The sequence below is a fragment of the Miniopterus schreibersii genome, assembly GCF_964146895.1.
Source record: "Miniopterus schreibersii genome assembly, chromosome: 2".
Lineage (NCBI taxonomy): Eukaryota > Metazoa > Chordata > Mammalia > Chiroptera > Miniopteridae > Miniopterus > Miniopterus schreibersii.
Window position 1 is genome coordinate 163,099,576 of NC_138102.1, and position 27,922 is coordinate 163,127,497.

At 42.5% G+C, this 27,922-nt stretch overlaps 2 protein-coding genes across 5 annotated transcripts in view; one reads left to right on the forward strand and one right to left on the reverse strand.

Annotated features, from left to right (window-relative positions):
* Window positions 1-27,922, reverse strand: part of PDE6H (phosphodiesterase 6H) — a 57,212-nt gene that overhangs the window by 7,412 nt on the left and 21,878 nt on the right. The window contains exon 1 of one of the 4 annotated variants that reach the window (XM_081128570.1): window positions 2,108-2,227. The exons of 2 other annotated variants lie outside the window; for them this stretch is intronic. The gene's annotated coding sequence lies outside the window, so the exon portion shown is untranslated. Of the gene's footprint in view, window positions 1-682; window positions 1,088-2,107; window positions 2,228-27,922 lie in introns of those variants that run through there. One more of the 4 variants, XM_081128569.1, reaches the window with a different exon arrangement.
* ARHGDIB (Rho GDP dissociation inhibitor beta) lies at window positions 9,242-27,432 on the forward strand. Its single transcript, XM_081128566.1, has 6 exons — window positions 9,242-9,315; window positions 18,256-18,439; window positions 19,122-19,205; window positions 21,139-21,215; window positions 24,297-24,360; window positions 26,757-27,432. The coding sequence occupies exons 2-6, from the start codon at window positions 18,262-18,264 to the stop codon at window positions 26,954-26,956; spliced, it is 603 nt and encodes a 200-aa protein (XP_080984692.1). The 5' UTR covers window positions 9,242-9,315; window positions 18,256-18,261; the 3' UTR covers window positions 26,957-27,432.

The following is a 27,922-nucleotide window of genomic DNA, read 5'->3' on the forward strand; positions in this document are numbered from 1 at the left end:
TGGGGAAGCAAGAGGTACAGGAGCGCTCTTTCCTCCCGTGGAGCTGGGCCCGTCAACGTCACTCGGGGTCTTGCTGAGGCACAGAGAATCAAATAATTTGGAGAACCAAGAAAACCCCAACCCAAAGACGTGAAAAAGCAAAAACAAAAGTCCAGAAAGTACCTTGCTTCACACTGGAACAAACAAACACTTTGACCTCAGAGGGAGCAGGCTCAGCCACCCGCACTGCGCTGCGGTTGGTCATTCCCCCGACGACGGCTCTGGCTCCCCTTCTCCAGCCTCCCGGTGCCTGAGCCAAGTTTTCAAGCACATCTTGGGAGTCAAGTCCTGTTTGCTCTGTGGTCATGTAGTGCCCCAGATCACTCCTTTCCCAGAATACCATTTTCTATGGAGCCACAAAAAAGGGGGGGGGGGGTCTGTTTTGGGTTTGTTCTAAATAAATAAAGTAATCAAGGTTTTGCAGTGACCTTGTAATGCTCAAGTTTCACTTATTAGCTTATCACAGGGCGTTATAAGGAAGTTTGGGTGCATTTCCTTCATGTTTTCTTCTGTTTTCATTCCCAGGGCCAGTCCAGGCCCGCAGGTTCAGGGTGTTCTCTTCTTCCATTTCTTTGTTTTAAAGCCGTATCAACCCCCACCCCACCCCCAGAGCCCTTTGATGATATACCAGGTTTACACTTACCAGAAGTTGAGAAATAAGGAGCTGAATGTTGCTCCCGTAAGCCGCCCAGTTGCCTTCCTCACAGTGGATGAATAAAGGATTTTGGCATCCTGATTTATCTCTGTGTAATGCCTGCATGCCACCTAATCCCATCATCATCAGATTAGAGCACCAGCCCAGGTGCAAAGAGGTCGAAAGAACAGGGGGTGAGGCTGGGATAGGCTTAGGAGTTCCCAGACCATTGGAGACTCTTGCAAAACTGACTTGGGCTCTCTCTCTCTCTCCTGTCAACAAATAGGTATCAAGTTCACAAACACACACACAGTGTTATGTCCAAGAGGGGATTTGCAGTTTATGATTCTACATCTTTTGCCCTTCCCCATTCCCACCTCTAGTCCTTGCTCCCCTCCTTGCCTTCCTTTACCTGGCACACACTCACCCACGTACAAGGCGGGGCAAAAGTAGGTTTACGGGTGTTCGTATGGAAAATAATACAGTAAGTAATAAAGAATAGTACAATAAACTCTGCTTCGAGTACTCACAACTGTAAACTCACTTCTGCCCCACCCTGTATCTAACCTCTCTCCTTCTCTCTCTCTCACACACACACAAACACACACCATGAAAAAAAATTTTCTGAGACTTTAGATAACTGAAAAGAAGAGAGTGAACCACAGTGCCCCCTGCTGCAGTGGAGACACTGATCATGTGAGCAGTGACACTGAGAAATACACCATATCTTTCCCTAATTGATCATGTATGCATTTTCTCAGACAGGACCAAAAAGCAGAAATGGCATAAAAGTCAGTGATACTTGACCAAGAAAGAGCCCAAGTGATAGCTGGGAACTCTCTACTGATGACACATATTTGAGAGTTGATGCAGGATCTTCACTCCCAAAGGGTTCAGAGTGTGGGGCTCAGGTTGTAATCCAAGTCAGCAGGGCACTTAGCTTCGGTCCTCCAGTTGCTTTAAGCTACTTAGTATTAACTTGTACATCACTTTATACAGTTCTAAGTGGACCTGGCTCATATGCCAGTATCATTAAACTCTGAAAATTTTGTCATACAGAAATTAAGTGACTTATTCAAGACTGTGTATCAAGTTAGTAGCAGAGCTAGAAGCAAAGCCCAAGTCTGGGAACACCTTTCTCTATACAACAGCTTCATGGACCAAGAAGCATGTGTTACTGGTCACTCTCATGCAGGGAAAGATTCTTAACCTGCAGCCCCAAGCAGATTACATGGGCAGTTAAACAGCTTATGGGTTTTTTATAAGCTTTCCCCAAGGTCCTTACCTAAAGTTGCAGGAGTTTTGAAGGCAGAGCCAGCAGAGTGTTTTGTCTCTGGGTGGGTCTTTCCCTGTGCTCCTCTGTGTCTCCACTCCTATTCCCATCTCCCTCTACTCCTTCCTACACACCAGGCATATGAATATTTAGATGCTTACCTGTCAAATTCTCACACATTCTTCATTTCTTTGAGAATGAAGATGAAGGACTGCAATTCATAAAGGCAGTGGGAAGAGCAATAATGTTACACTCAAAATGTAACAGCATCAGCACCACCTGGGCACTTCTTAGAAATGCAGGATAGCCTGGCCAGAGTGACTCATTTAGTAGAGCATGCAATGAAAGGTTGCCAGTTCAATTCCAGGTCAGGGCACATAACTGCATTGCAGGTTTGATCCCTGGTAGGGGCACATACAGAAGGTGGCCAATCCATGTTTTTTTCTCTCTCTCAGCATGTCCTCAGATGAGGATTTTTAAAAATTAATTAATTAAAGAAGAAAAGAAAAGAAATGCAGGATATCAGATCCTTCTCCAGACTTACTGCATCAGAATCTGCATTTTCATAAGGTACAAAGGTGATTTGTTTGCACATTCATGTTTGAGAAGTGCTATTCTAGACCCTTGTGTAGGCTTGGTTTTAGCACATCTCTGCTATGTGATTGCTACCTTTTTGAGTATCAGTTTCCTCATATGTAAAATGAATGATTTAGCATGTGAGCATTCTCAATTTTTTTCCATCCCAACACTTCTGAAAGAGATCAACCACATTTATCCATAACAGGATTTGTAGCCCGGTAATTCTCAATGGGGGCTGGGGGTGGGGGAGATGTACTTTGCCACAACCCGTATTCCTCCAAGGGAGTTCTAGAAGAGTGGAGATGAGGGGTGACGGGTGTATGAAAAGGCCAAGTATTTCATTTGAAAAACACTTCTAAAGTGGATGATACAGGAAGTCCTTAAAACAGAAAGGAAATGATAACAAAAGGAACTTGTTGACATCTAGAAACAAAGAACAGCGAAAAGAGCAGAAGTGTGAGATACAAAGGGAAGTGTGAAAGTAAGAACTCAACCACCCTCAGCAAGGCTCTGTGGAGAGTGAAACATTGTTCAAACCCCTGGGAGGTTCTAAAGATCTGGTCATCTTGTATCTTTAGGGAATGCAACCACTGTTCCCTGTCCCAAGTGGCTGCTCATTCCAGCACTACTTAGAGGATTCGAGTAGGCTGGCCCGTCGGCAATCACTGTACACTGCCTCTGTGGGGAGAGCTCTTCCACTAGGCAATTCCATGGGTTGCTGGCTAGCCTAGGAGAAGGCTGGCTTTTGGTCAATTGTCTATCTCTTATCTTATCGACAGGTAATGGGTTCACATTGCTCCAAACAAGGTGATGAATCACCAAGGAATTTCCCTGGTAAAGCTTTGGGTGTGCTGGACACTAAGGTTTCACAGGCATGAGAAATAAAGCCAGCAGGAAACTTGCTGGGGGGGGGAAAAAAAGAGGAAGAAGAAAAATAACTTGATAGGTATAATGACATAGATGAATATTAAATACATTTATTAAGTGAAAGAATCCAGTGTCAAAAGTCTATATACTGTCTGCTTTCATTTATGACCTTCTGGAAAAGGCAAAACTACAGGGTTGGAGAACAAATCAATGGTGGCGAGGGACTGACTATAAAGGCGAAATACAAGGGATTTTTGAAGGGCCGTGGAACTATTTGTTGTCTTGATTATAGTAGATATACAACTTTGTGCATTCGTCAAAATCATAGAACAGTACAATACAGAGAGGGGGCTTTACTGTATGTAAATTTTAAAACTATAAAATACTTTTTTAAAGAAATTTATATTCCATAGCTCTATAATCCTTGGTTCTTGGTCCCTTCTGACAGATGGAAAAGTATTATTAATTATATTCAGGAAAAGAATTAAAAGGCAGGTACTAAGGAGTTAGAAAGTGATTAAAAGCTGTCCTATAAGCTGTTTACCCAAGTGCTAATCTCTAATCTTTCTTTAGTGTTTCTTAAAATACCAGTGGGTGGAAAGATACACATCCAAGTCGAATTTCCTCCACATTTGGAATCTCCTAAACTGACCTTCCAACTCTGACTAAGGCACAGTGGACTCCAGAGTGGAATGCACTATCGTAAAGAAAGAATGTGTAAGGCCAGCCCCTCTTTCCCTTACTATGCTACTGTGATAATGTATTCTCCAGATCAACATTGTTAATCTTGAAAAAATAACATGATTTAAAAATACAATATTCTCTCTGAGAACATAGAGAGGAGGGAGCATTTCCTAACTCTTTTCACGAGGCCAGTTTTACCAACATGATAATTTTTGACACTACTGTACAGTATTGCATATTTGAAAGCTGCTGTAACAGTAGACCTTAAAAGTTTTCATCACAAGAAAAATAATTTGTATGTATAACAGATGTTAACTAGAACTTATTGTGGTGATTATTTTGCAATATATACAAATATTGAATCATTATGTTTTATACCTGAAATTAACAGAATGTTATATGTCAATTATACCTCAATTTTAGTAAAAAGAAAGAGATGATTGAAATAGGCAAATAGCCTCCAGATATTACAAGTTTGAAGGGAAAACATTTGTTCTCATGTGTACATAAATTCTAATATATCTTTTTAAATTTTTAAAATAATAATAAAAGTAGTGCCATTTATAATAGCTCTAAAGAAAAGAAAATACTTGGATATAAATCTAACAAAACATGTATAAGATTTATATGATTAAAAACTACAAATGACAATTTAAAAAATCAAAAATGACCTAAATAATTGGAGAAATGCACCATGTTTATTGACTGGAAGACTCAATATACTAAAGATGTGAATTCTCCTTAAATGGATCTATGTTTATTGCAATTCCTATAAAAATTCCAGCAGTTTTCTGTAGACATAGATGTTTATTATAAAATTTATATGGAAGCAGGGACTGTAGAATATACAAAACTATTTTGAGAAAGAAGAAAGTCAAGTGGGAAGGAATCACTCTTCCTAATAGTAAAGCTAACTAGACAACTACAGTAGTCAAGACAGTGTGGTATTGACAGAGGGACACACAAGCAATGAAACAGAACAGAGAACCTAGGTGTAGACCCACACAAATATGCCTGGTTAATTTTTTTTTAATATGTCTTTATTGACTTCAGAAAGAGGAAGGGAGAGGAAGAGAGAGATAGAAACATCAATGATGAGAGTCACCGATCGGCTGCCTCCTGCACGCCCCCTACTGGCGACCGAGCCCACAACCCAGGCATGTGCCCCAGACTGGGAATCGAACTGAGACCTCCCGGGATCACGGGTCAATGCTCAACCGCTGAGCCACGCCCGGCCGGGCCTGATTAATTTTTGACCAAGGTGTAAAGGAAATTGGGCAAGTAAGAGCCTGTTCAAGAATGGGAGCTGGAGAATGAACATCTAAACCTCACACCTTATGCACCTAAAACTCCCTACTTTATTCTCACACCTTGTATAAAAACCAGCTCAAAATGTATCAGACGTCTATGTAAAACATGAAACTGTAAACTTTTAGAAAAAAATAAGAGAAACTCTTCAGGGACTTGGACTAAGCAATGAGGTCTCAGATTTGCTAGTGAAAGTACAATTTGTAACAGGAAAAATCGAATATATTTGACTTTACCAAAATTAAAAACTTTTGCTGTCTAAAAAACTCTGATAAGAGAATGAAAAGACAAATTACATGCTGGAATACAATATTTGCAAATCGCCTGCCCAACAGGGGATTTGTATTTAGAAATGAGCCTCTATGCCAACGCTACGGAGTCTTACAGAGTGTAGTTTAACATGTCACATACATAAAAAGTAAAGTTGTTGTCAGTAAGCCCTGCAGACACATGACCATACTTCTTCTTCCCCAAGGCAACAGTATCGCCCGAGGAAAGCAGGGAGAGAGGAGGCATGCAGGCATTTCTGTCTAACTGAGACAGATCCACTTCGGAAGAATTTTACTCAAATTCTGGCACGATTCAGTCCAGGCACTCCCAGGAATTCAAAGCATGTAAGACACAGCCCTTTCCTCAGGCATTTTATATTTGGATGGAGGCATAAGTCTAATAAAAATCACTTCATACAAGGCGGTGTTTACTAAAGTACTGAATTATATAAACAATGCACACTCCAGGAGTTCAGAGAAACACACGCTCTTCTGAATGAGTGGAGGAAAGCTTTGAAGAAGGAAAAGCAATATTTGAGACATGCCCAGGCCGATTGTGAGTGCTTAGATGAAAACAGCTCTTCTTTTTCCCTTTATTACTTCTGCATTTCTGTCCTTTTAAAATTAAATTTATTATGGTGACATCATACGTTTCAACTGTACAATATTACAATACAGCGTCTGCATATTGCATTGTGTGTCCATCACCCGAAGTTCAGTCTTGTTCTCTCACCGTGTGTTTAACCCCGTTTACCCTCTTCAGTCCCCCAGCCCCCTTCCCCGCTGGTAACCACGACACTTGTCTGTGTCCATGAGGGTTTTTGTTCATTGGTTGGTTTTGTTCATTCATTTGTCGCTTTCTGGAAAACTCTTTTCTAGTCATGCTAATAGTTGCTCTGTAGCAATAAGGACCAAAATGGGATGAGAAAAATCATGAAATAATGATGATGGTGATGGTTTTCCTAGCGTGGACATTTACTAAACGCTTGCTCTGAGGTCAGAACTCTGCCAGATGCTTTCTCATACATGATTTCCAACCCTTCCAGCAACGCTAAAGGTCGATGCCATCCCTCTTTTACAGATGTGAAAACTGAGGCTTGGGCATGAAAGCACTGGCCCGCGGACACACTGACAACGAAAGACAGAGCCAGGCCACCCGCCTGAACGTCAGCTCTCCCCGCCAGCCCAGGCTGCTGTGTGTGTGTCTCGTGGGCGCATTTCAGAACCGACAGCTTACAAGGCAGAAAGTCTTCCCTGAAAGTTTATTGTCTATACTTGTCGTCTCCAAGAAACATATCTGTGCAGAAAGGGGACATCTCAACAGCCTGCAATCAGGTGTCACTTTCTCAGGCTCATGGCCAAGGTACCACCCCATGAAAGATGTGCCTAGAATTTACCTTTCAGTTGTATCTTTGTAACAGCAAAGGAAAGCTGAAAAATATTTCAAAGATTTGATTGGTTTTCTGGAAATTCCCATGCAGGTTTACGAGTTCTTTTGATTTCATTTGGTATTGCAGGGCTAAGATCCTCACTGCCATTCTTACTACCGTGACAGGCATGTTCTTACATCTGCAGAAGCTTAAATGTAATAACAGAGCCTCTGTACCTAGCACATCTTCTTTAAGGAGCCTCTTCACCTCAGTTTTCCCATCTGAAAAATTCATGTGAACAATGAACCGCAGCAGAAGAAAATGAGAAATGGTGATCTCAGGTAGATCCCTGCCCTGACTGTGCTGCTGGGAGGTAATACAGGAGAGCATAGCAGTTGAGCTCCAACTTACTGAGACCCCCTTGATAAATTAGCAATTCTGAATCCTTTTGAGGTCGAGGGCCCCTTTGAGGATTTAGTGATGTTAGGAATGCTCTCTTCTCCCCCAGTAAACACACACACACTGCACATACATGTTCTGATTTTACAGGCTTTTCTTAGGGGCTTCTATACCTTCTAATGTTTGCGTCAAAAGTGCTGCATTAAGAAAAATTGTGAGCACACACTGGGCTTTGCAGAAAAAAATACCCTGTTTAACTAGTGAGATCTTTTCCCTAATAGCATGAAAAATGACATGAGAAATATCATATGGACCATGAATCTGCCACTCCAACTTTTATATCTCTCTTGTTCCAAATCTTTTATTCCGCCTATGTTGTTTTTTCATTGTCTGGCCCCCTTAGAACAAGTTCCACAAGAGCGCAGAGACTTTGCCTTTCATCTACTGAACAATAGTAACTGGAAGAAGAGAAGAGCTCAACCATGATACAGAAAGAACCGTGTCCCCACCTTGAGAGCACTGAGCTACAAAATTTGCTGCCTTCTGTGTAAATGAATATTTGCTTTTATTTGTAATACAGTAGTCGGATGCTTTGTTTCAAGGGCTATCTTCTACCTGTATCCTTTTGAAATTTATTACTAAAACTGTATTTGATTTTCAATGCTTTTACGAATTTTACTACTTTACTGTTTTCCTTTTTTATTTTTGTAGACTAATCTCTTTTCTCCCATCCAGTGACCACCATCTCCTTGATTGTTTTGGTTCCATTGACCAAGGATAAGATATATCTGAGGCATCAGTTTACAAAACTAAGTGAACAAAACGCAGTGCATGTAAATGACAACAAAGTCAATGTCAGTCTCTCCAACTACATGTGCTCGATCGGTCAGCTCGAAGCATATTGAAACAATGCAAATACTGACTATTGAGATATTAGCATGAATAAATATTTATCAATGGCAGCAGCTATGGAAATGTGCAAAGTACATGTGGCTTGGGTGCTTAAAACCTGTTCGTTCCCTCAAATGGTTCAAACACGGCCTCTGCAACGTCTTCCCATTTAAATCACTTCACAAGCCGTTTCTTCACATGTGGTGCAACGTCTATTTTAGTACTTGTTAAGTTCTAACAAATTTTGAGTTAGAAAAATATGAATTAATGAAGTTTCACTTTCCTTTGTAACCTGCATTCCTAGGTTTAATCAAAAGCAGTACTTTGGCTTTTTTTATTATTATTATTTAAAAGGAAAAAAATAGTGAAAACTACAACAAGTAACATTTGGCTGTACTGCCATTCACAGCTACCTCTTGAAGTTATAACCATCGATAATTTAGAAATCTATTTGAGGACAAATTTTAAAATTTAAGGCCAAATATATGCAGTTAACATTTGTAATTCTTTAGCACCCTACATTCACTGCCAGCAAACTTTCAACATATCTGGCTGATAAAGAGGTTGGCAGAGACCCCACAGGAACAGAAGTTAGCGATACAAAATAAAGTCTATGGGAATTCACTGCTACTGGTTTTAGACTAGGAGCCTCAGTGAGCTCCTGCACTGAAATGACTTGATTTGTAGACATTCGCACAATTATTCATAGCACTCGTGGCTGCAGGCTCCACGCCCTTGCATGAACATTCATGCATATCCGTGTTCACACGAGCAGTCATGCTCCCACATGTGCCATTGATTGACAGGAATGCTGCGCAGAGTTCGCTGATATAGAGATAGTGCGTGCAGCACAGGATTTGAGACAGCCCAGGGTTTCCTCTTCTAGTAGGTTTAATTTTTTTTTTTTTTTCTCAGTAACTTCCTTCCTGTTCTAACTGCCAGTACTCAGAAGTCAGAGTTGAGAGACAGAGGCACCCCGGACAGAGACGTGAACCGCTGAATGTAAGTTGAAATACCGAGGGGTCGGGGAGGCTCCGGGTGGGTCAGAGAAATGCAGCCCTTTACAGCGTATGATCTTTTTAGAGGGGCAGTTCTTCTTTAAAAGAAACTTTCTGATAAGAAAGTACTAAGGAGGCTGCTGGAACAGCTCTGCAGAGAAGAGGAAGTCAGCCGGGAATGGCAGCAATGACTCAGGGGAGACAGCTCAGGGCGGGAGGGGAGAGCTGCAGCCCAGGAGGCCAAGCCCTGCACGTCCTGGACACGGGCTATGGGCGCGATCGCCGGGGAGTGTCCGTGCGCAGGGCTTTCCTACCAGGTGGGAGCAGGCACCTGGCCAGGCTCAGAAGCAAAAAGATTATAGATCCAAACTGATAGGAAGCGTGTTGGAGGATGGTGGGGTGGCGCTGGGGTGGAGATGTGCGGTTTCCTGTTTTTAAGTAGACTTAAAGAGACTGGCTGCAAAGGGAAAAAAGTGGTTCAAAGCTGTCAAACATTAAACTGCCTTCCACTAAAGAATTCTCTGGTGATACAAGAGAAATGCATAGTGAAAGCCTCCCTTGGGGTACAATGGGATTTAACGATCAAGGAGGAAGTACAGTAGCTAGAATACACTGTTATTTACTCTCGGTCACGCAGGCATAGAATTTCTACCAGTAACAAAACCTAGTATTAAATTCCTGCGGTGAGATGGGCAGGAGGTAATTGCTGTTGTTGCCAAATGTATGTATATATATAATGTCTTTACATCTGAAAGAGCGAGAAACAAAATACGGACGACACTGAATACTTTATTAAGAGATAGATTCTAGACAAATCCAAGTAGACCTAGCTGGGGCACCTGGTCCATGGGTCTTCAAAATGTCAAGGTCTGAGTTTGGCTGCCATTAGAAGGGCTTTAGGCATCACCTGAAATACTTTCTTCCTTTTTCCAGGATGTCCCAGTCAACATGTTTTATAAACAGAGCCTGTAATTAAACCCTAGATGCAGGGTAACTTAAGGGGTGGGTCCAATAAACCCTGAGCTGGTCTCCTGTTCCAGGTGGGGGAAGGCAGGCTGCTCTCACATGGAGTTCCTATCATCACCCCTTCCCCTAGAGACCAAAAGCCCCTAAAATCAGGGTTAGCATGCTGGGTTCTCACTGCAGGTGTGGTCAAGCAAGAGAAAGCAAGAGATCTGTTTTGGCCCCAGAGAGCTCAGTCACAGGCAGGTATCATTCATGTTTGCCATTGCTTTGTCTGTTACATTTACAAGAAAATATCCCTCCCAATCCAGATATGACATAAGCACAATAAGGAGGTCATCTCAGCCTTTGGGGAGATGTGTGAAATTCTAAGGAGGTTTCAGTCTCCATCCGTGCTACATGGGCCCAGCACATGGGGAGTCACCGTGCCACAGCCAAACAGAACCTGGCTGGCATCTTCCAGGCGCTGAAATTTGGTTCTTCCTTGTTTGAGGACGGCACGCATTTGTCCCCAGGGAAGCATGCTCCCAGCAACATCGAGGTTCTGTTTTCAGTGGACGCTCCGATGGGCAAAGTCAATGTGGCAGAAAAAATGAGGCCAGTTTATGGGAGCACAGTAGGTTACAAACTCCAGCTATCGGGAAGAGAACAGCCCTGGGGAGAAAAATATAGGCGGTTGAGAAAGCGCCAACCTATGTGGAGCACCTTCGATGTGTCAGGTCTGGTGTTAGAAACTTCTAAATTTGGATCCTGAGAGGACACAGGGAAGACAGCAAGCCTCAGAAGTGTTAAGTGATTCTACTAGTCACACACTGGTGGGGAGTAGAAAAGGGACATCTACAGTGCCTGAGAAGGTCGTTTTAGGAAATGTCCCATGGGAGAACTTTCTTTAACCCCACATTCTGAGCATCCTGTTCCTGGGTCAGTGGTGTTGCCTCCGGGGATTCTAGATTTGAGTCCACACTGGCAAATCCAGAGATGGGTCTCATGTTGCTACTAAAACATAAGCATTTGTTCATTCAATAAGCACTCGATTGTCCTGTGCTGTGTTACACTCTGATTTCCAGAGCCAGAGCTCGTTAAAATTCACATGGGTTTTCTTCAAGGGAATGATATTCTGAGCACAAGTGGTCATAAAGAAAAGTCTTTACTTCTGTCTAACTTTTCACGCTTCATTTAAGACTGTAAATGTATTGAATTACTGCAGTATAGTCTTCTACCCAACAACGGCTTCCTTGATGCAGTTTTCTTTAAGGACCTGCTAGAAGAAATATCTGTGAAAACGCCTCGCGCAGTGACTTCCCACGCTAGACACAGAAAAGTTTAAGGGAAGTTGAGTTCTCCCTCCTTTTGCACATGAATCTTGGGGAGAGAAATGGACTACTATGAATGCACAGGCAAGAAACAATGTGCTGTTTCTCCCACCAAAGGAAATGTAAAAGAATTCTGCTTCTAGGGATCTGTACCCTCTTCAGGATTTAATGTAATGTTACTGTGTCTAACCAGGCATCGTCCTCTCAGGCACTGGGCTGGTTCTTTTCACCCAGCTTTGCAGTTTTGAATGTTCTTCATGGAGCTGAGGTGGTAAAGAGGAGCTCCGGGGACCCCAGGAAGCACCAGCTCCTCCATGTCACTGGGGAAGGCTGAGACGCCAGGGAGGACTCCAAACCCCAGGCAGCTCTGGTGTGCCAAGGGATAAACTCTCATGCCCCAAATAAGCCAAATCCCCCAGCAGGCGGCAAAGCAGACCCAAATCCCTGGCTGGCTCTGAAATGTGCTCAGTCCTTCAGAGATGACCCGACTCTCTGTGACCTGCTCTAGAGCTATAGCCCCCAATATGGGGAAAGTAGGTCTGCATGAGGTCGGGAGTGGGGGGGGGAATGTTGATGCTTACTTCCATAGGTACTTCTCTGCTGGAAATCCCCTCCTAGTACTTCCACATTTCTCTCTCCCCCTTCCTCATCTCTGCCTCTTTTATCTAATATCCGTGGCCTATCCTTCCAGATGCACGATCTGGGGACTTTAGGACACGAGTCACGTTTTGCTCCAGAGTCAGAGGGAATTCTCTCCATTAGCTGTGCTTTTCTCATCACTCATAGAATGACCTCTGGCTTCAATTATGATAGGGAGCAATAAATAGAATCTAAAATTAAATTGTTCGCATGGAAGTTTTATAGAGAAATAAAATAGTGACAATCCCATTTTAAGGCTGATTCAGTTAATAAACAGTCTTTGCCATTCCCAGGACTTCTTGTCTCCTCTGTACTCCTCAAAGAAACAAAATCTATTTTTAAGGAGGAAGGAGTGGACATGGTCAACACCGCAAATCTAAGGGAAAGCATCTGGTGCCTGGGCAGTCAGTTACCACTCTTCACCAAAGCTGGACAACAAAACAGATGGCACTGTAGGGAAGGGAGAAGAGTAAGGGAATGGATAGTTTTGTCTTGTTTTGTTTTGTTTTTTAAATATATCTTTATTGGTTTCAGAGAGAGGAAGGGAGAGATAGATAGAAACATCAATGATGAAAGTCATTGATCAGCTGCCTCTTGCACGGCCCCCACTGGGGATTGAGCCCACAACCTGGGCATGTGCCCTGACCGGGAATCGAACCTCGGTCCCCTGGATCCTAGGTCGATGTTCAACCGCCGAGACACACCCGGCCGGGCTGGATAGTTATTGAACATCTACTATTCGTCAGTGTCGTTCTAGAACTTATCATAGGTTTTCTGCTACTCTTCAACCCCATAAAAAAAGATTATTCCCAGCTCACTGGTGGTAAAACTTGGGCTCAGTGAGACTGATAACTTGCTTAAGTCCTGTAATAAGTCAAGAGCAAACCACATTTTGAATCTCTGACCCATCAGACTCCAAGTCCATGCTCCAGTAGACATGAAACTCACTTTTCTCTGAATTTACCAGGTGATTCGTTTCATCTAAAGTCAACAGTTTCACCTCTTCTTTACCCTCACCTTATTTGGAACTGTACTAATGAACCAGACAGTGTGCTCTATCCTGAGATTGGTGCAAATTCATAAATGTATTTCACTTTCAGTGCCTTGGAAATTCCACCGAATTTGCAAGTGAAAGCATCAATTTGTGCTATGTCATACTCAAGGCATGAGTAACCATCTTAATTTCATTAGGCATTTTAGTTGAGCTGGAGAAAATGATTAAGTCTCCACCACAGCACATCCAACCCTTGTCATTGTTTCAGTGAACAGCAGGTGCAGGGGTGTGAAGGTTGCACTGTGAAAATTCATCAGTGTAGAGGCATCAAGAATGGAGAAAACTGAAACAGTAAGCACGTGAAAGAAGCCACATATGCTCTGGGACAGAGCACTAACGTCATTAAACATATAATTGTTAATTCTCCATTTCGTTTTTCCTGTGTAAAGTATCAAAGTCAAAAACAACACGCAGACAAACAAACAAACAAAAGAACCCTGTTCTTTGTGAAACAGTGGGCGAGCGAGAAGGTGAGAAGAGCCCAAGCAGATGTTCCGCGTTGATGGGCTGGGTGCTTCGCGACCCCACCTCCACTTCCTCTTTTTCTTTCTCATTTCATAGACTTCTTTACATTTGGAAGCATTAGGATCACTGGATTAAGAAGGGGCCTCAGGGACCATCTAGTGCACAGATTTAATTTTGCAGAGGATGAACGTGGAGCTCAGAGAGATTCAGAGGTTTGCTCAAGGGGACAAGGGGCAGAGTTGCCCTGAAAGCCTCGCTTTGCTAACGCCATCCCTGCAGTGTTGCACAGAAGCATCTACCTCTGCCTGTGGGCCCCAATGGATTCCCAAAATGTCTGGCGTGCTTTATAATTTTATTGTTACTTCTTAATAAAGACAACTGAAGCAACAGAGCGTAGTAGCTAAAAGCCAGACAACCTAAGCTCTGTCCCTTACAGAATATATCTTCCTGAGGAAGTTATTTACCTGAATCTGTAGAAAAGTTTCCTAATCTGTAGTGAGGATTAAGTGAGGTAATCCTCATGAAAGCATTTAGCTCTGTAAGATAGTTATTATAATCACCATCAATAATAAATCCAATTCTTTAGAGGATGAGATTAGAAAATGGCCTATAAAATTTCCATGAAATTTCAATTTTTACTTTAGCAAGCACCCAAAAGAAAACTCCCATTTATGGCTAAATAAACACAAATACATAGTTTGGGAAATCATCATCAAACTATTTAGACCATTTATAGCTGGGGCTTTGGGAGAATCTGAGATTCCCCGGAGATAAATTATGAAATTTGAAATGTAGCACCTTTTGGAGGATTCACATACATTTGAAATCCTAAAACAGCCCGGCCAGGCGTGGCTCAGCGATTGAGCGTCAACCTAGGATCCAGGCGATTGGGGTTCGATTCCCGGTCAGGGCACATGCCCGGATTGCGGGCTCGATCAATGGCTCTGTCATCATTGATGTTTCTATCTCTCTCTCTCCCTCTCCTTTCCTCTTTCTGAAATCAATAAAGATATATTTTTAAAAAAAGAAAAAAAGAGAAAGAAATCCTAAAACAGAGATATAATCTCTTATATACACAGTGACAGAAATAGGGTAACTGAATGCCAGCTTAGCTGACACTGACTTCAAGTCAGGAGAAACACGCAGATAGAGGCCTTAGAAAAGGAAAGCACCTAGATGTGTTCTGCTCTCACCCCTCACCTCCCCAGATGAGGAAAGAAAGATCCAGAGTAGTTGAATCATTTGCTCAGTGAGGTCACAGCTAGTTAGTAGCAAAGCCAGAAACAAAACCTATGGGTGATGAAGCTTAATTCAGTGAAGAAATAATAATCCAGAATCAAGTAGATGGGCCACAGAATGCTTCTCCTAAAGGCCTGCTGCCTGGGCACCTTTGTTCCTCTGCCAGACCTGTGGTCATGTTCCCTCAGATGCAGATGTTACCTGATATCGCCTCCTGCTTCTATACACCCAACATTTCGGGTTCATGAACTTGATCCTTAGCTTGAGGCTAAGTTGTGTCACTGGTCTACCAGGCCCCAGAGAGAAGGAAACTTTCTCAACTCTGTTTCATATTTCCAAAAGTTACAGTTTCAAGGTCATATTCCTAACCTTGGGCTCCAGTAAAGTCTGTGAAGCACTTCAGGGGTCCATGAACCCCTGAATTGCATGTACAATTTCATGGCTTTATTCCTTTTTTTTCCTTTTATAAGCACCATGACTTTTATTATATGTTTAAAGAGACCTGTAATCTCCAAAAATCAGTCAAACCTGCTGGGCCTTCTCTGTGCGATTAGATTGCCCACCCTCCAACCCTTTCTTCACTTGGAAGAGTAACTTAAGCATCGGTATATGCTAAAGCATGGTGTCTTGCAAACAGCAAGTTCACCAAATTTTTGTGACCTAGTTTTGCTTTAAAGGGGCTTTCCATGAGAACTGCTTTTCCAGTCCACTATTTGCTATAATATGACATTTTCATCTTTTTCTAACCAGCTTACTAGAGTGAACTGGTTTTGGATTGTCTGGCTTCATACCTCTTTTTCCTATGCTATGTAATTAGACTAAATTATTTTAATGTGGTCCTGAGTGTCCTCCTTTTGACTGCAACAAATTCATTCAGTAATCCCACATTACCCTCTGCTCTTCGATGTCTTTAAATAAATTGGTGTCTCATTTTTATGGAGCAATTATTGTACCTGTTTGCAATGAATTAAGGAAATTTAGAACTGATAAAAGTTCTATTTGCTAATGAGGTCAAGATCTAGATGACAGATAGATTGACTTGCCAATGATCATCATACTTTAGAGGTTAGCAGATCCTGTTCCAGATCAGATCTTTCTCTGTCTCCATCTCTCTCTCTCTTATTCACATTTCAAAATTGAGATGCAAGGGTGCAGAATTACAGTTCCCTGCAGGTTACTGAAATCACCTTGAGCTGGTTAGTGGCTGGGTGTGAAGTCTAATAGTCAAGACTTCAAGCAGAGGACTTGTTAGAACCATGTAGCATATTCCAGAAAGGCCTGTCCGTGGGGGTTGAGATACCCTCATGTGTAGATAGCCTTCCTGACGCTCCATCCACAAGTTTGTTACGTGACCTCCACCTTGGGGATCTGGACAGGCTCCTGGGTAATCAACAGGCGAGAACCTGTCTCATCTGATCGGTCTCTTCTGGGTCGCTCTTCATCTGCCCCTTAATGATTGTCCTTAAACTACCCACAACCTACAACCTCCGCCCACTGCATCCTTCATTGTTTTTCCAGCCAGTTCATTCATTTTCTTTGAGTTTCCTTTGGAACATGAGCTGAGTTAGTCACTGTGTTTATTGTGCTGTTCTCTAAACGTTCAACTCTGAGTGGTGCTGGCTCTTCAGCTGAGGCAGGAGTTGCTATAGGAACAGGCCTACATGCTTCCTTCCTGCCCAGGAAGCGGGCCTGGGCATTGCAACGCTGTTCGCAGAGTTGATCAAGGCTCATCGCATTTGGCTTGTTATTTTGCTAGAAGAGAATCAATGAGCCAGGAGATACCATTTTCCTTTCCTTTCTTTTTCCTGTTAAAATTACTTTTTATGTATCTTTACTTCCAAGTTATTGTTCTTCCTGTTGCTAAGGATAGTGACTTTGAAACTCAAAACCACAACTGATTTTGGCCAGAGATAACTTCACTGTCAGGGTGCATTACAGAAGTTTGCAGTCACTCAGGATGAGGGGTGATAGATACTGTCTTACAGCTGTGCCACTTTGAAGCAATGATGCCTTTACCCACAGGCAAGGAAGGAGTCACCCTCAGGGTAAAACTGATAGAAATTAGAAAATTATCTCTTTGCCCAAATGTCTCCATTGTTTCCCTAAATAGCTCCAGCAATGGGGCTTGTGACAGGGCCTGAAATTCTTACAGTAGAGACTTGTTTTCCCTCTTTATTAGGACATTGCATCTCATCAAGCTATGTGAACTTGGGCAATTCTCTTACCCTCTTGATTTCACTTTTCTCAATGATTAAGTGAGGAGTTGGAATATGTCACCTCTAAGGTTCATTTCAGCTCTGAAAAGCTCTGACTATACATGCCTTAAGAGGAATAAATTTTAAACCTATTATTCAGTCATTAACACTTAGGGAAGACTCCAGGGTATGCTTAGGAAAGGTCTTGGAGCATAAGGTCACCGAAAATCTGGGGAGGGGTGGGAGGTACTAAAAGAGAAGTGGGTCCAGAAAAGGAAGATTGATGGAGGGATACAAAAGTCATAGTTGCAATGTTGTCTAGAAAAATTTAGAGTCCTTTGAGATATTGTGTCATTTCAGAAGAACAAAAGATCTTTAGATATAGAACCTAGTAAATCAATAGATGAATATTTATCAAATACCTGAAGTATCCAAGTGTTATGGGAGATTCAAGAGAAACATAGAACCTAATACCTGCCCTCAAGGAATGATGAGTTGTGTTGCGATGAAACCCCTCAGATACCTCAGGCAGGTATCATGGGGGCCTACAACTTCTCATGAGTTACCTTTGAGGTATTGCAGGAGTTCAAGGAAAGAGTCAAGTAATGGGAAGAAGCCAACTTTCTTTGGCAAGCTCTCCACCTGTCTCTTGAAACCACCATATCTGGGATTGTACATGCTGAGAGCTTTGACACTGGCAAGGCTGGCTGGGTTTGAAGGACTGAGATAATTTCCATAACTATTCAAACTGGGGCTCTTGGCTCAATATCCAGGCCTGCTTGTGCTATTCTGCTTCACTTGTAGCATATAACTCACAAATGAACTTTTCTTTTGTCCGTTTTTTTCAGTGAATAGGGTATAAAAAAAATCAGGCATGGCAGAGAAAAGACTGGAATGCATTATATTCTTATTTCATGAAATATAACAGGTGAAATTAGGGAGATGTCTCCTGGAAAATACTGAGAACTCCGGAAGCCCGTTAGGGCAAAGATCATGGCAACAGCACCCTCAGAAGCATAGTTCAGATACACTGACTCTTGGCTAATGGACTGTATTATCCTCTCTCTCGGACAGAGACCAAAATGACTGAAAAGGCCCCAGAACCACACCTGGAAGAGGAGGAGGAGGAGCTGGATGGGAAGCTCAATTACAAGCCTCCCCCTCAGAAGTCCCTGAAGGAGCTGCAAGAGATGGACAAAGATGATGAAAGTCTAACTAAGTACAAGAAAACGCTCCTGGGGGATGGCCCTGTGGTAGCAGGTGTGTGCGTGCAGGGGGGATGGGGCCCCGTACAGGGCCGCAGACAAGGCCTACATTCAGCTCCTGGGCAGCAGGGCGAAGGAAAGGGCACCGAGTGCTTCCCGGGCTCAGGGAGCGGGCCAAGCTCTGTGTATGATTAGGTCTGCTCTGGAGAGAAGGTGGAGGTCAGCACTGAAACAAGGAAACACAAAGCACAGGGAAAGAATTTCAGATCCCCACTGAGAACTGTGTTCCCTCCCTTGGGTCACATTTTCTCTGGTCTCCTATTTCTCCCTCCCACCCCTTTCCTCACCACTCACCCCTTCCGCACACCCTGTGGCCCAGTAAGACAAGGCCAGAGATAGGGAGGGGCTGTGCCCAAGCAGGAGAGCGCCTTACCTTGCCCGCAGTCCCTCGGGAAACCTTTGCTGTTTATAACTAAGACGGACCTGCAAGTGCCCGAAGCAGAGAATAGCATTCCTGTGATTTATGAGGCCCTCGTGATGAAACGCACTGAACCTACAGTTGCCGTTTCTATCTCTACTGCAGATCAAGATAGCACCTTTCTTTTTATCTTCTCCCTCTCCTACTTGAAATGTGCATGCACACGCGCGCACGCACACACACACACACACACACACACACACACACACAGTAATACACGTCTCTTCCCTATGCTTACATTTCGTTTTGAATCCTGCAGACCCCAAAGCCCCCAATGTCACTGTCACCCGCCTCACCCTGGTCTGTGAGAGTGCCCCAGGACCGATCACCATGGACCTCACCGGTAAGTGGACACACCTGTTCTGTTCAAAGGGAGCTAATGATACCACTGGAGAAGCTTCCTCTTTGTCCCCTATCCCCGAAAAAGGAAACTAGCAAGGTGAATCCCTGAGATACACGTGCGGGGAACAGCTCACAAATCACCCTCTCGGGGTGCACAGTACCGGCCGTGCTTACTGATGGCCCAACCTCTGTCTCTAACTGAAGAGAGTGCAGGCATAGGTACTGGACAGAGTTACTTGTATCAGATTTACTTCAGGTTTTTATCTGCCCATGATACCAGAAGTATTATTCATGTAAAAAGATGGAAATATTAAGAAGCGCGTTGTATGCTTCTGGAATTGTATTTACACAACCTAAACGTCAGAGACAGTATTGGTCTTACATCAGCTATAACTTACCTGAAGGCAAGAAGCAATTTAAGACCTCTTGAATAATATTAGAAATTCCACTGTTAAATACGTATTATTTTAACTTAAAGCTCTGATTCTTTTAAATAACCCACTCCCCAACCCCTCACAAAATGTACAAATTAAGGTGCTAAGGTGGGCATCCGAGAGAAATGAGGACAGGGCCACAGAGCTAGGAGGTTGGACCATTAAAAGCAAGTCTTCAATAAAAAAATAAAGTATTATCAGATTCAAAAAGTGAACCCTTAAGACAGAGCAAAGCATGGCTCTCAAGCAGTAGGCTTAGCAGCAAGGTGGTTCCCCTCTCACAGAACATACCCACTCTTTACCTTATATGGGCTCTTTTGTCAGAGGGAGGAAATCAGAGGTTGAGAAGATGCTTCCTCTTCAACTGAAATCATTAGAGCAGACACACAAATTCAACTACCCCCCACAGACGAGCGTCTCTCCAGGAGAGATGCGCTCGCTCACTCACCAGGACTCAGGCTTCTTCCGGTGTGAAATTGTGTAACCTGACCAGGTGCAACTGTCATTTTGTAAGATAAGGCCTGAAGGAGCGCTAAGGAAACTTGTTCTTTTTAGAAGGTCTTGTTCGATGTGACTGCAGAAAAATCTTGGTCTCTGTCCCTTTTTCCAGCACAGGGAAGCCCAGATTTGGTTTTCTGTCACAAAGAGGCTACTGAGATGAACCCCAGATATATGTAGTATGCTGGTACCAGCCCTGTGCATGAAGCATGTGCACAGAGTTGTGCAAAACACACACACACGCTCACTCCTGAATGTCCAATGATACAGGTTCACATGGGGAAAACAGAGAATGATTAGCTCTCCAACCAGGGTGCAGGAATTAAGGGCAGATCCCAGTGTTATGGAACCTGAAGCTTTTATAACTTAAGTGACTTTCCTTAAGAAAAATAATATGAAATTGTAAATGCAAAATTAAGTGCAAAAGCAAAAAATTTATTTAAAGTGATAAAAAGGAATCAAAACAGATGGATTTCTAAAAGCTAGAAAATGCCACAAACATGATCAAATCTAAAAAAGTACAAATAGCTGGTATTCTTATGTAATACTTTTCCTGTATTTCTTTATTTGAGGTGCAGGTGCATGTTCTTTAATTCTTTAATCATCTTTTTGTTTGATCACGTACACGTATTGTCGTGTTCAATAGAGAGTATAGGGAGATTGTCCAGTCTGTCCTCAGGGTGGTTGATTAAAACTTGTTTTTATTGTTGACAATTAGAAAAGACATTTTTTGTACATAACTCATTTCTGGTGATGCTTTGTATACTCTTAGGGCTGTTGTCAAACTAAGTCACATTTCTTTCATATCTAGCTGAAAGATTTCAGGCATTTCAAGTGTGCGTTTGTGCAGCCACTAATCTCAAATATTCTTAAGAGTTGAGGGCCATGTAGTCCATGCTGCTCCGATGGGCCCAGCAAATAGCTCTGGAGCTTAAACTTCATTCATCAACTTTCGTATCTCCTTCTGAGGGAAATAAACTCTTTCTAAATTCACTTTTACAGGGGATCTCGAAGCCCTCAAAAAAGAAATTTTTGTGCTAAAGGAAGGTGTTGAATACAGAGTGAAAATTTGCTTCAAAGTAAGTATCTTGCCCTACATGTTTGATAAAGTTTAAATCCTTCCTACAATCAAAGAAAGAAAAAATCAAATTTCTTGTATTATCACCTTGGCATACTTTTTGGCTTTTTCTCTTTTTTTCCCCCTGGAGATAGTACTGTCTTCTCCAACTCTGGGCTCTTCCCACTGAGACACACCCTTGCCTCCTGTCTTTTCTCAACCAGGACCTCCTCCATTAATCTCTTAAGCCAGTGGGATCCTCTCCCTATGAGCTCCTGATGCTCCCATCCATGAGGCACACACTGTTTTGTATTGTACCATTTATGTTTTTTCTCTCCTATACTGCCTAAGCACCTTGAGATGGGGAGAGGTTTTATATCCCTTCTTTCTAATAATTCAAAACTGTGTAAATGGTAGGTATTTAGTGAATATTTACTGAGAAATAGATAAATGAATCACTTAATAGGAAAAGAAAATAAAACATATATATAGCCTCAGCTCTAAATGCTCAATAATTATATAGAGCCAGGGAGTGTGGTTGTTTGTAAATAACTGGAAATTACAATTTGGTTGTCGGGCAGGTGACTAGGTAAGCACAAAACTAAATAGGAGATACACCGACGTAGAAGGAAGTAAATGCCCCAGTGAGCAGCCAAAATCAAGAAGAAAAATAACCTTGACTTTGAGAATAAGCAAGTCAGAAATTCATTGTTTGCTCTTAATTGCTTATATTTACCTTGATTGCCCTCATTCCCTCCAGACCTGGGATCCACCAAGGAGAGCCCCACCTCCCTCTTTATTTGCACACCAGGCCTTTCTTTTTCCTGGGTGCAGGGTATGAGTCAGGGTCCATCAACAATCACCCTCCACCTCCACAAATATGCCTCAGAATAGTTTCATTCTGAAAATATTTGTCGATGCCGACTCTATAATGGGCACTGAGCTACGGTTCGCTTCCTGGTTTCCTGCAGTGCTATTTATTGCTAAAGCACCTGAGAGTGTGGTAAGGCATTGTACCCAAATACGCCTAGACTAGGTTACCCAGCAGTCTGACTTTCAATCATTAATGCTACTGCCTTAATTTGTCAATTTAGTAAGCCAGTTTTTATCAAATCAGATGAAACATGAAGGCAAATACTGATGTAAATGAGATGAGAAAGATGTGGAGCATGCACTTCTGTGTGGGGAGGCCGAGGAGGAATCAGGGGTGTGGGTCCTTGGTAGTCAGGGTTACACGTTAAGGTGATGGGGGAGGAGGGCACAGAAAGGAGTTTTCTAGTCCCATCCACTCCAGAGGTTTGGCCTTGTCTCTGACCAGAGGAAGATCATTCTCTTTGGTAACCCACGTGAAGCTGAACCCCCTGCGGCCTGTCCCAGCGTGGAGCTACAGTTGGAAGGAACACCAGTTCAGAATGAAAAATAATTGAAAAGCAATGATACTGACGTCTCTTTTAGAATGTCCAAGAAAGTTTGCGTGTATAACACCAGCAACATACCCTAAAACCCTCTTTTTTTTTATCTCTCTTAGTTGCTCTCAATGTTCTTCTCTTTCTCCCCCAAAACTTCACAATGCTCTTCCCAAATTTGGCCTGGGATCTCTCTTTTAGTTTCTGCTTTTCTTTCTTCTGTATCCCGAGGAAAGGTAGTATGCCTGACCTCCACTGCTCTCATTTCATTCATATCACCAACGCTGCGTCGGCCTGGTGTGGCAGAGACAATGGGGAAGGGCGTTCAAGCAGAAGAAGAGATACCAGGAATATTCATACCTTCCTTCTATCCACCTCAGACATACTTATTTAAATGGGCATTCCATGGGGCAGTAGGCAAACAGGAAACTGTTCTGAGGGCTTTATCTCTACACTACCATCATTCCTGATTTTAGGACTTGTTCCCTTCAGACCACATCTGCTACAAGGCCCAGGGGGCCAGTTTAGGGGCTGCTAGAAAGATCCATTCATTTTCCCTATTCTTGTGAGCCACATGTGGGAGTCAGAGTAATTAGAAAATTTGAGTTTCATTTTATCACAGCTTCTTCAGTGTGTTTCCATTTTATCTGCTTTTGATAAGTTATATGGCAGATTTTACAGAGCAACAGTCTAGAACCTGAGCTGACAGTATTCACTGCTGTGCCACCTCACTACCAACAATGCACCACAGAGAGATTGGTTTAATTATTCTGTCCAAAACAAAAAGGGAGCCATAATTACTGCTGGGGAGAAATCATTTGAAGATGCTTAAATTCTTCATAATGGTGGACAATTAACCAAGCCTTCCAGCTAGTGACGCAATGGCCACTTCAGTTTGTTTGTATGAACATGACCACCATGTAAAGTTAACAGACAACCCAGTTCAGTGCTAGGTAAAATGACTAATGGAAAAACAAAGTACTTGGACTGTTTATATTTTCATTCTGCTTTAGTGGATTTTCTTTGAAAGGCTTGGGAAAGTATCACGACCTCAGACAACGTCTGAAAATGACAGACAACCAAAATACTTGCCAGACACAAGTGGCTTTTACCCATTATTTGTCTATAGGGAGGAGGTTTCCGTGTTGCCCATCTCCTCAGCTCCAGACCTCCAAATACATCTACATTACGAGCACAACCATCTCCTAGACCTGATTTTCCCTTACGGCTTCTCTTGTTATTGTTTGGTTTTTCATAGGCTAGGTGGGTCATTTTTCAGGTTGGGATTTTCAATATTTACATAATATTTTCCATTGGTAGCTCTGTTAGCTTTCCTAAGACAAGGATGGTCTTCTGGCCAGTAGTATCAGGGAGGGGGAGCTCAAGACCACTCTTTGGACCTCTGAGGAAGGAGAAATTTAGTCAAGGATATTGAAACAGTGTTTTAATTAACTACCCCCTCCTCAATCTAAAAATCACAGTTTTCAAGAACCGGATTGAGAACATTGAGTCTTGTGAACGCCTGTCTCTAACCTCCGCCTGCCCCACCGCCATACTAAATAGCAACACTTATCTGAACTAAATCTTTAGTCTTCTTATCCTCAGAGGGGACCCCACTAGGTAGGATCAGAATGAATAATGAAGAGAAATGAAAGAGCCTGTTTAATGTGAATTGCTTGGATCCTTCCCACCCGCAGGTGAACAGAGATATTGTGTCGGGCCTGAAATATGTTCAGCACACCTACCGGACTGGGGTGAAAGGTAAGGGACCTACACTTTATGCTGTCCCAAAATCTGCCTCTCAATACTTAAACTTCTGTGTGTGTTTTGTGTGTGTTTTTTTGTTTGTTTTAAATATATCTTTTATTGATTTCAGAGAGAGGAAAGGAAAAGGAGAGAGAGAGAGACAGAAACATCAATGATGAGAGAGTCATTGATCAAGCCCACAACCTGGGCATGTGCCCTGACCGGAAATTGAACCCGGATCGCCTGGATCCTAGGTCGACGCTCAACTGCTGAGCCATGCCCAGCTGGGCAAACTTCTGTTTTTTAGGAAGCTTTAGGCATAGACTCATTTAAGATTCTGATAAAAAGCTGTGGATGCTCACCCTAGGAAAGGGCACACATACACCTCCAACCTAGACGTTGATAGTAGGACCCACATTCAGGAGACATAGTTTAGACAGGGTGAGCCACTAACCTTGGGCATCCAGCTTCTGGAATTCAACTTTATTATTCATAAAGGGAAAGAGTAATCAAGATAAGGTTGAGTAAAATAAAGTATATAAAAGTACTTTCAAAACTGAAGAAAAAAAAACCATGGACACAGACAATAGTGTGGTGAAGGCCTGGGGGTATGCAGGGTGGAGGCTGTCAATGGGGGAAAAGGGGGACATCTGTAATACTTTCAACATTAAAGATTAAAAAACTAGGAATATTAAAAAAAAAAAAAAGGCAGTTCACAAGTATAAAACCTGAATTCAGAGAAATCCAAAACAGGAAAGACCGAAAGACCTAGCCACTGTTATGTGTGTTTAACTAGAATGAGAGTTGGCAGGAAGAGGGGGACAGGGGGAGGGAGGGACAGTGCTTAAGTTCCTAAATAAAGAGAAAAAAAATTATTTCTGGAATTGAGAAAAGCTGTCTAATTGAAACAAATAATATGACACTACTTAATCTGCAGTCATTCTTGACAAGTTGTATCGAAACTGTATATGCCTTGGGAACCTGTCCTCAGTTCTCTCCCATTAGTATGGGCAGGGAGAAATTAGAAGTGAAAAGCTGATGGGAGCATGCTGACAGTTCTGTTTTATCATACGGGGCTCTCTTCCCACAGAGGTGTGAAACAGTAATGCCTCAGTCCCACCAAATCAACGAACAAGGGAGAGGGGAGAAATTGTCTGATAAATTCTCAAAGCAGAGAACCACTCAGTCACTCAGATCCCACAGAAGATTGTTGACCTGAAAGATCTTAACTGGTCTTCTCAATACCTAGTCCCATGAAAAGAATAGTTCAGTTTCCTATTTTCCTTTGGGCATAGAGACTAAGTTGCCTCACTTATGGGATGGGGCTGTGATGTGTCTGTAGCTGTTCCTTCAGACTTATCACAACACTTAACAGGTAACTACACATCGTCTACCTATCTACCTACCTATCTATATTTGTACTTTCTAATCCTCTACTTATCCTTAATATATTCCAGTTATTCACCTACTAATAATGTTTGTTGGCTATTTTCACCATTTGTCCCAATTTTACTTTTTTTAACCAAATTATTGATTTTCCCCTTCCATTCAAATTATTCCATCCATGAATTCTGTTAATTGTGATTACCAGCTGTTACCTTATCCACCTCAATTGATATGTTTATTGAATAATAGTCTAGATAAAAGATCCTTGAAATTCATTATATAGAAAAGAAACAGAGGCCCAACTACCTAGATGACTTAGGTAGTTGCAGAGCTGAGAAAAAAACCCAGGTCTCAACTAATTTGAATTTTTTTGGTTGAGATATAAATGACATATAACACTGTACTAGTTTTATGTGTACAACATAATGATTTGATATATGTATATATTATTAAATGACTACCATAATAAGTTAACATCCATCAGCACACACAGTTATAATTTTTTCTTGTGATGAAATCTTTTAAGATCTTTCTCAGCAACTTTCAAATATACAATATGGTGTTATTAACTATAGTCACCACGCTGTACATTACATCCTCAGGACTTATAAGTGGAATTTTATACCTTTCGACCACCTGGGAATTTTTTATGGTATAATCTGCTACATCTCCATAAAAACATTCTTCATCTCCATTGATTTAGGGCACTGAGTGATTTTGCAATTTTTCTGATACTCAGAATCAGCTGTAATACTTTTAAAAACACGGATTCTTGGGAACCACAGCAAGTTACTAAACCATAGTCTTTGGGTCAAAGGAACATTATAGTATTAAAAGGCACTCAAATAAAAAGAAAATTAAGAAAAAACAAAAACAAGTGCCCAGGTAAATCTAACGCCTAGCCAGGCTTGGAAACCACTGCTCTTGGCTTTGATCACTGTAAGCTGTGCTCCGAGTGCTCCAGTCTGCAGTGCTTGTTTCTCTCTCTCAGACTCTTACCCTAATGGACTTTTCTTTCTTCCCAGTGGACAAAGCCACATTTATGGTTGGCAGTTACGGGCCTCGGCCAGAAGAGTATGAGTTCCTGACTCCAATCGAAGAGGCTCCCAAAGGCATGCTGGCCAGAGGCACCTACCACAACAAGTCTTTCTTCACCGACGACGACAAGCACGACCACCTCACCTGGGAGTGGAACCTGTCCATTAAGAAGGAGTGGACAGAATGAACACATCTGTCTCTCCCTGCCCCTGCCCTGCCACCTGGAAGAACCCTCTCTGTTGTGTTCACTGCCCTGTCCCTCCTCCCCGATCACAGCTGGGCCCCTCCCCTGACACCCCTCACATCCTCTCTCTCAGAGTGGCCCCTGGCACTGGACGCCTAAAACCCAGGCTTTAACCCTGCCCACTCCCTCTGGTCCCCCATCACAGCCAGATCGTCAAAGGTCTGTTCCTCAATACACAGTCGTTTAACATTTCTCCTCTTATTCCCATTTGAGGAACTAGAGGCCGGGAAATAGGCAAACAGTCACTAACCGCCCTTTTGCCTTGGGTTCCAGTGCTCATTCCCAACCCTGGATTCTTCTGTGGTTGCTGCTGGCTCAGTGAACGTCCCTAGCCACATGCCCTGCCACTTGGGTTCTTCTTTTCTGGGAGACACTTACACAGCACAAGGGAGTGAAAATAAAGCAGTTGTTTGACCTGACTGAGGTGCTCATTTGCCTTCTCTCTTTGTTTGAACAAATATGGGAACTGGATGGCTCACATTTGTGAGGTTCCTCAGAGGGGGTGGGGCAGGGCATAGTAGAAGAGGCACTTACATCACTGGGAACAGTGTGGGTCCCCTGTTCCTGCAATGGACAATGAACCTTTAAAATATGAACGGAAGACAATCTCAATTCGTTTTATTTTATAGTATTATCGTATGGCACTGTTTTCCTAATGTTGAGATCTGTGTCTCCCACTGCTTGTGGGCCAAATCAGACATTGTTTCTCTCCTGCTTGAGATCTTTCAATGGATTCCCATCACCTACAACATAAAATTGAAGCTCCTATGCTTAGTTCATAAGCCCCCCACGCCCTGTGATTTGGCCCCAGCATGCCTTTCTGCTCCTATTTATCATTTCCTTCTCTTTGCAATACTCAATTACTAATAATTCTCTCTCACATGATATTTGTATGTCTGGGCTTTGGTT